This window comes from Cornus florida, unplaced genomic scaffold, assembly GCF_030987335.1.
Source record: "Cornus florida cultivar Cherokee Brave unplaced genomic scaffold, ASM3098733v1 CherokeeBrave_3.0.0_Hap2_scaffold_30, whole genome shotgun sequence".
In the NCBI taxonomy this organism is placed as follows: domain Eukaryota; kingdom Viridiplantae; phylum Streptophyta; class Magnoliopsida; order Cornales; family Cornaceae; genus Cornus; species Cornus florida.
The window spans coordinates 99240-108336 of NW_026775805.1; the positions used below are offsets into that span (position 1 = coordinate 99240).

Genomic DNA, 9097 nt, shown 5'->3' on the forward strand with positions numbered 1-9097 from the left:
TAAATTTCACCGCCCTACCTTACTACAACATAGGGACAGAAGGGAGAAGGTTGTGAAGGTGGCCTCGTTATCCACACCTCCGGTCGGATGAATGGAGGACCGACCGAGACCCGGGTTTTCACAAGCGTTGACGGGTTCTGGAGTGCCTGTCAAGGGCGCTAGCGCATACCCCGGGGTGATCATCACCACCTGCACCTCACATCTCGGCACAGTGGAACGTGTAACCCGCCTGCTGTTCCATTCAACGTGATTTGTTCCTGTAATCCATAGCCTAACAGAACTAGGACAACCCGCCCATACAGCCAGCGGGGAGGATGGCACTACTGGCCAAAGACCGTCTGGCGAAAACGCCGCAGGCGCGAAGCGTGGTAGGCCTGCGCCGGGGAGCATAGCATAGGGAGGAAAAGGAGCCCGGACGGGTGGAAGAGCCAGGGGAGGCCTGGTCATTTGACGGAAATGGTTGGCTTTTCCCTATTAGAGAAGGCCCTATGGAGTCAAGGGAAGTGCATGAATTCTTGGAAAAAGAGGGAGCGAGCCTATATCAATAATGTAATAAAGCAAATGAAATTCATAGATAGAGTCAACGGTACGACAGACAGCGCTGCCTACACGCGAATTCGCTTCCGAGGTCGAGCAGTCTCAATTTCACTACAGGATTTTCGAATGAATGCTGGGCTGGGCCACCTCGAATGGCGTGAGCCGCATGCGGGGAGACCCGCACGTACGGTTTTTAGGGGGATCTGGTCGAAAAAGCGGCCTAAGCCCACCCGACTAGAGGGACTGAGAAATTGATAGAGTACAAAACTTATCTTCAAGCTTTACCTTATTCTGATCGTTCAGAGGGCGATCGCGGGGTCACTGAATGAAGTCCTCCGTTTCTTTCGGAGGTGCTGACCCGCAGCGAGGCAGAGATGACTAAGTGACATATTGAATATGGCGACGACAACAGCATGTCGTAGAAGGAGATAACAGGTGGAGCCACCACTAAGACTAACGTATCTACAACTACATCCCCGAGCGGCAGTCAAACGGGGGCGTGAATGCGAGATGCCAGCGGAATGATCGGCCGGACAGAGGCTAGGGCTGCTTCCTTCCCACCGCGTCCTTCCTTGTGTGTCGGAGATATAAAGCGAGTACACCGGAAAAGAATGGGAACTGGGTCGATCTATTCTATGGCGAAGCATCTGAAGCATAACTGCACACTCACACGATCTTTGCCGAGAGATAGGAGCATTCGGTGGAACCGGTGAACTACACTTGCTTCTGGATAGATGTGTGGGACAGAGGGCTCGTGGTACCTCTGCTGCCCACCCTTCCTCCTCTGCTTTGAGAACCGTGTGAACGGAGAGTGGGCAGAAGGGAAGGAGGTCCTCAGTAGGAGTCGCACACTGACTTGAGCAGTGCGGGAGACTGGGGAATGGTTCGAGTAAACTCCCATGGGTCCGGCAAAATCACAGACGAAGCTTTACAACGATAATAGGGCTTTGATTGTTCTTTTTTCTTAGTGATTGGAAAGTAGGGCTCCTATTGAAAAGGCTTTCCCTCCCTCAAAAGTCGGCCAGCTTTCAATACTAGTTGTTACGTTACGCTGACATTTTTCCAATATTATGGAATAGCATGGCCTGGGGCTAAGGTCACTCCAGTGGGAGAGCCGTGTTATGGGTGACCTTATTGCACGGTTCAGAGAGCACTTGTGTATGTGATGCAAGTGAACGTGTACGAAAAAGCTGTCGTCAAGTTTCGTTCTTCGTTCCGTCGTCGACCCTATCTATGTTTCTACGATGGCCCAAGAACACGCTCATTCTTCAGCCGTAGAGAGACTTTTGAATTGCGAGGTACCATTACGAGCTCAATATATACGAGTTTTATTCCGTGAAATCACTCGAATTTCAAATCATTCACTTGCTTTAACTACTCATGCTATGGATGTGGGAGCATCAACTCCGTTCCTGTGGGCTTTTGAGGAGCGGGAGAAATTGTTGGAATTCTATGAAAGAGTCTCGGGAGCCAGAATGCATGCCAGTTTCATACGACCAGGTGGAGTGGCACAAGATCTGCCTCTTGGCTTATGTCGAGATATTGATTCCTCCACACAACAATTTGCTTCTCGTATCGACGAATTAGAAGAGATGTCAACCGGCAACCGTATCTGGAAACAACGATTAGTGGATATTGGTACTGTCACTGCGCAGCAAGCAAAGGATTGGGGATTCAGTGGTGTAATGTTAAGAGGTCGTGCGACATGAAGACATTGATAGCAATATGGGGGAAGTTCCCATCAGGCAACAACGGTTCTGCCTGACCCTACTTAAGCATGCATATTATGTCAGTGAAGACTTGGTGTGAAGCCTTGGAGCTGACGTTAGAAGAGCAAAAGGCCCAGGGGCTAGGGTGAGCTGAGGGGGGACAGCGTAAGTGAGCGAATGTGTGTAAGCCCAGTCAAACATGGACTGTTCTAGGCAGGCCACCCACCTTCGAATGGTGTTGGTCCTACGGACCGTGAACGGATTCGCCTATGGCCTCTGGGCACGTCGGAACCGCATGAGTTCACCGGGGTGGAGCACGGTCCGCCAAAATCGGCATAGGTTAGGTGCTATTGATGGAACATGGTAAGCCTATCTTTCTCCATATGGAAGTGCTACGGGCACATAGAGATGTGGGTATAGGAAGCCTCAAAAAGCGAAGGCCGAGCTGTAGGTCACGTGACTTGCACCGAGTTGGTGGCTGACTGGGCTTTTTCCTTGATCAAAACAGATCCGCTCGCCTTCTTGGTCTTGCTACTGGCTCATAAAAAAGAAGAAGCAATAGAGCTTTGCATACAAGGATTCCAAAAGTGTTTCCAACGGAAGGCACGGACTCCTAGAACGTCCCGCGCCCTCTTTACTAATAAGGGAAAGAAAGCCTCAACCAGAACCACATTCCTTTTGCGTGCGGATGTAGCTAAGTGTCTGACTCTATTGGTCATAGTTTCCTGCTGGTGTGGCCGGTGCTCGTTTGCGCGCGCGTGAACCAACCCAACAAACAAGGAAAGGATGCCTCTCGGGGCATCTGAGAATGCTTCGAGCCGTATGAAGGGAAACTCTCACGTACAGTTTGTTTTTTTTGGGGGGGGAAGGAGCCCGACAGGGCCCCCCCACTGACTTGGCCCAGGCCTAAGTGAAAGTGAAGTGGTGGGCCTACCCATCCCAACCAGGGGTATGCTGGGATTCGCGAAAAGCAGCACCTTACGATGTTCATGACCAATCGGATCCTGACGTACCAGTAGGTACCAGAGGAGATCGCTATGATCGTTACTTACTTCGTATCGAAGAGATGCGACAAAGTGTTCGGATCATTGTGCAATGTCCTAATCAAATGCCTAGTGGCATGATCAAAGCCGATGATCGTAAGCTATGTCCTCCATCACGATCTCGAATGAAACTATCCATGGAATCGTGCGCCGTGTGAAACTGAGATCATCGCCGTTCTTAACCGAGACTCAGGTTAAGCTCCGTCTCGGAACCTTGTGGGGTTAGGAGTCAAGCATCCCGAGGTTAGCGCATCTCGTTGGGCGTGGAGAAGCATTGGGAACCCCAATTTCTTTCTTCGGAGCCGTTTCTTTTCCCGTCCCCCCGCCCCGGCATAGCGCTTCGCTGTAGTAGGTTCTTCGGAAGAATCAACTGACTTCTCCCTTCTTCATTGATATGGGGGAAAAGGAACCATATACCAGTTGGGAAGCTAGACATCAAGTAAGTGGCTTGATGAGGATAACGAAGCTGACACGCCTGAGTTGGCTGCTGGCACAACAGGGTGGTGCCTTACCGTACCGCACGCAGGCGGACGCGCGGTAGCGTTCGTGGTGGTGCTTCAGGATTCCAATGTACTGCGTCCAAGATCAGAACGAGCTTGCCTAAGGACCACTGCCGTCCAATTCTTGAGTGAGCTGGAGCGCAGCCATCTTATCCACTGAACTAGCTAGAAGCTATCGCTTCGGGTCGAAGCACTAAAAGAAAAGGACCGGGAAACGCGGCGGCATAGGAACCACGGGACCCCCCTACTAGTAAAGGGAAAACAGAAGTGCGCTCCTGCGCACCAGCTGAAAAAAGCCCCTTCCCTTTTTCATAATACCCACGGAGCGGTAAGCTTCATAGCTCCTTATCGACTCCATATTCATTATATTACAACCAATGTATTGAGAAGCTTGTTTGCCTGGGGGATTTGATGCCCTTTGTATAGGTTGGGTTGCTGGATACGGGATCCTCGTAGTAGGCTGGACCAACATACAGCCGAGAGAGGGCAGTCTTTAGAAGCAACAGGTTGGCAAGAGAACGCTTCGCATTTTCTTATCTTATTCCCGCCCTAGGAGTAGGAGTAGCACAAAAAGAGGGATTAGCATTATTTGACCCAATGAGAAACCACTAACACCTTCCTCGTCGGGGCTCCTAGCACTGGGAAAACGCTAACGCGACGGGAAAACGGCCACTAGTTACAAAGCGCCCCAATAAGGTATCGAGAGGGCTATCACAGTCAGGTGCGAAGCAATTTCCCCCTATTTGTAAACCATCTTCCTATTTAGGGAGTTGAGGCGAAAATGGCTTGATGAACCCTTCCGTTCGCCACGCACCGGCCCCATTCACTTGCTTATCGTAGAGGCTGTAAACAGTGCCCCACAACTATTCATAGTATAGTGGGGTTGAAACACAAGAGTGCCTGCCCCCTTTTCTAATCCATATCCATCATCCTTTATACTATGTATTGGTAGGCTTGTGTTATTTTTTGGGCCACTTTTTACGGAACGCAGTCGGGGATAACCGTAACCGTGTATATAGAGAAATATATCTTCGATGCTGTCATTTCGAAATGCCCGCTTCAACCGCTGTTTCACCTCCCAAAGAGAAAAGTTGGCTTGATGAGCGCAGATGAGGAAGCGAGAGCAAGACAACCACCAAGAATCTCTTTCTTGTCCTTCTACTTAAGGGGCAAAGAGAAGCGCTTTTGCTACTGAGAAAGCGAACGCGCTAAGGTTCAAGACTTTTAGCCGAGCGTTAGCAAAGCGGAACGAAGCGTCGGTAGCAAAGATGACAAGGCAAGGCGTTAGCGAAGCGTCATTCTCATAGCGAGGCGCTTCGAGTTAGCGAATCGATGTAGTAGCGACGAAGCCCTATGTGCTATAATGCTGAGCCAAGGACGCTCCGACTTATCTATAGAAGCAGTCAACTGAGTTCTGAACGAATTAGCTCCTTGGTAATGGATTAATCTATAGATAGAGAGCCCTATGATGGGAAACTACCACGTTAGGTTTGGAGAGAGATGGGACCGGTTATATATATATAGGGGGAGCAGATGCAAGCTTTTTCTTTCAATAGCCGGCCAAATGACTAAAGGATCATCGGTCTACTCTACCTCAATTCACCATTTCGAACCTTATACAGAAGGTTTTTCCGTACCAGCTTCTTCTACCTATACCGCAGTAGAAGCACCTAAAGGAGAATTTGGTGTCTTTCTAGTCAGTAATGGAAGCAATCGTCCCTACCGTCGTCAAATAAGAGCACCTGGCTCTGCCCATTCACAAGGACTCGATTCTATGGCCAAACATCACATGCCAGCGGATGTGGTCACCATCATAGGTACTCAAGATATTGTGTCTGGAGAGGTGGATAGATAGGACTACGAGTTGCTAGATCAGGAACCTAGCTTTTTTTTATTGCGAGCCAAAAAACTGGATAGATTCCACTTACCCATATATCCTCAGGACTAGAGATGAACGAATTACATACGCCCGAAATGGAGATCGAAGAATTTGCTTTCTGTTGAAGTTCTCCTTCTGCGGAGACAAAACGAGAACGAGTTCAGTCGAACAGCGTATATAGTATAGAGAAGTGACAGAGCCTCTCGTTTAGAGTCATTTAAAACGAAAGGAGCCGCCACAGCGCACAATGAAATGATAGGATTTTTGTGCATACCGCAGCGAAGGCAGAAAGGCCTGTCTGCACTTGTTTTCAAGATGAGTATTGAAGTCAGGGCTTTTTCTATTAGCGGTACGAGAATAGGAGGCAACCTCATACTTTAGGAAACCAGGCTATTTGAATTCATGGGAAAGGGGAAAGCGAAAGGTATGATACGGATGGCTAGACATGGTAAGGAGAGGGAAAAAACAGCAAGAAGCAGCCGACAAGGCTATGCAAGCTACTTGTGTCAGACTATTCCTCAAGCAAGACCTAGTCACACGCTACTGTTAGGAGGCCTAAACTCGAGACCACCATATCCTTACATGGGAATTTCTATGCCTGCCCATAATCTTCAATCTTTACAACAACAGGAGATGCATAAAACAAGTAGGTATCTTCCTGCGGTAGAGCCCTTTTCTACTAAATAATCAAATGAAATAGGTGGTCGCATTAAGCAGGAAACTTGCTAAGCGGTTAGCTTATGGTTCATGTGCGAAGGATTAGCAGTCAGTCTGCTCACTTCCTTATTGAATTAGTGTATCTTTATTTGCTGGTTCTTGCTTTTTGTTAAAGGCTCGGGGAAGAAAAACAACGCAAAATTGTGCACTCTTGCCTCACCTTGAAAGGGGATCCGATCCCAAACAACAACAATTCATAGGACGCGGGCAGGCTTGATTAGCACTTTTGGAATTGGTTAGCTAATGTGAGGGCTGACCCTTGTACACGTTAGTCTCACATCCTTTCCTTGGGTTGTCCAGTATTTTCTGATTTTGCTTGGCTGAGAAGAGACTGTCTATCATCCACGGAATGAGGTCCTTGATCTTGAGTCTCATAGGAATGGTCTAGGGATTTCAAGAATGAAGGCAAACAGGTAGTTGGACCAGCAAGTGATCCGCCCACATCCAGACGAATCAGAAGATTGGAAACTGATTTTCTTTCTGATTTTGCATTAAAGGGACAGGGAAGCAAAACAACTCCAAATTGACGTCAAAACTGACTTTCTATTTTACCTGATCCAGGGCTTGCCTTCTCATCTGTTTGCAAGGAGATTCATGTTGTCAATCTAGGTCAAGTTACGCGAACCCTTCGCTCTAATGGATTTGTCAGTTCTGTAATCTTTGAACATGCCTAGTCTCGTAGTCAGTTTTCCCTCGCGTAAGTATGTTTGATCCATTTGTTCAACACTGAAAGTCTCAAAGTGACAATCCCAGGAATACTTCAACAGAGAGATAAATGCTCAATTAGAGCTGCTTTCTTCTATGATTAGAAGATCGATCTCATATGGAAGATCTGAAACTTCTTTTCGGTATTTGTTTTCCCTTAGGGGCTACGAGTGATTTCCAACTCAAAATGGAAGTCAAAAACAACCAATTTTGAAGTTCAAATCGTACCTTGTTGATGCTTCAAGTTAGGCGGAAAGGGTCGGGTTCAAAATGAGAACGAAAGAACCGGCGTCGGAGCAACCTTAGGTGGAGTCTCGGGCGAGCTTCGTAGAGTGACCACCAACAGCAAAAGCAAACGTCAGTCCTACATCCCCTATTGATTGAGGCAAATGAGAAAGTAAATTCTTCGCCTATGTTAGGAAGATTAGAAACTCATTTTAGGTATTCATTTCTATTAAAGAGCGACGAGCTAAATGCAACTCAAAGTGAACCAGTTTTTGCGTGACCTGACGTTCCATTTTGTGAGAGCACAGTAGTCCCAATGGGTAGGATAACGAGTCTATAGCATTCATTCATCAAATCATCAACGAATTTGCTCGAACATATGGACCAAAAGAACCTTGGAGAATCCTTGTATGCAATGCTCTCTATTTTCTTCTTTTTTCTGCGATAGATTACCGCTTGTCTTGCATTTGGAGAGGGCAGTGAAATCACTTTCCACGTTTCATGTATAAAGAGAAGCAAACAATGACAAAGGGTAGGAAGTAGATGTAGTCACACACGAAGAAATACTTCACTCTCTGATCTTCGTACGAATTAGGGCTTCCACAGCAATCTATAGCCACTCATTTTTCTTGCTTGCAACGCCAAGAGATTTCTTCGTCTTTGATAGATCAATCCCACCTTGAATTGGGAGAGGTAAATCACTTGGAAGGTTCACATATAAAGAGTCTATAGGGGAAGATTATAGGAAGAAATGAATGAAGCAACCTGTCGCTTATATCAGTTCCGCACGCTCTAGGCACATGGAATCATTCAGCAAAGAATCCACGCTTTTTTCTTGTTGGCTTGGAAGCGCGGTTTTACGAAAGATTCTCTACCTCATTTCCTCTAAAGGACTATGAGGGAAATCCAACTCAAAATGGTGAAAGCGAAAAAGTCAGCTAATCCTTATTATGACACCGAAGATCATACCAAAAGAAGAAGTTGAACTATTCCTTTCTCATCCCAAGGTACATATTGTTGCACCCGCTAAACTGTAGCTGGTCTCGGACCCACAGCAGGTATCTATAGTCGTGTCAATCCTTTCATCAGATTCGCGTACAACAAGGAATGGAATTGGAAGACATTCTTAAGCCCTAGGACTCAATGTTCATGTGCCAAGCTTCCCTCGCGGGTGGAACTAGTTTTGCCATAGCCACCTTGCTCTCCAACTTGCCTGTGTTCTGTCGAAGGAGTCAGTAAAGTAGATGTTTCCAAACCACTTCGATAAAGAGGATGCCCTGTTCGTGCAATCAAGGAATAGCGCGGGTTTTACTTTCATATCCTAACGGATAGGAAGATAATATATAGTATAGTAGAATCTCCTTCTTGCTTAGGAGCTACAGCCTCACTACAGATAGGCAGATAGATATTGTTAGTAGTAGCTGCCCCTGCTATGTCGTAGGCTTTTCCTCGCTTCCCCGACAGGAATGACTCCTATCTCGTCTCGTACTTATAGTTTCAGAATTTCATTCCATCTCCTTTCTTCTCTCATAAGATTCACAAGGTAAAACCAAGAATTCGAATGGTTGTGCCCTTATCGATCGGTTGAGTTCCATAAGAAGACGCGGGTGTTCCCGAGGCTATCCCTAGCACCGCATGCCACAACTAAGAAAGTTCCGTCTTTACCTCGGTCAGAATCAGAGGCGACTTCGCCGGAACACAGTCCAGTTTTAGATTCCACCAACCCTTGTTCTCACATTCTCAAGACAAGCGAGCAGCGTACTGGCGGAAGTGGTGGAGCAG

The 9097-nt window shown here is 47.3% G+C and overlaps 1 protein-coding gene across 1 annotated transcript; it reads left to right on the forward strand.

Annotated features, from left to right (window-relative positions):
* The first annotated feature begins 456 nt into the window (after positions 1 to 456).
* LOC132291053 (NADH dehydrogenase [ubiquinone] iron-sulfur protein 2-like) lies at positions 457 to 5700 on the forward strand. The gene is made up of 5 exons (XM_059790206.1): positions 457 to 721; positions 763 to 842; positions 1770 to 2244; positions 3158 to 3433; positions 5382 to 5700. Exons 1-5 carry the CDS (start codon positions 457 to 459, stop codon positions 5642 to 5644), a joined length of 1359 nt encoding a protein of 452 aa, XP_059646189.1. The 3' UTR covers positions 5645 to 5700.
* Positions 5701 to 9097: the final 3397 nt, after the last annotated feature.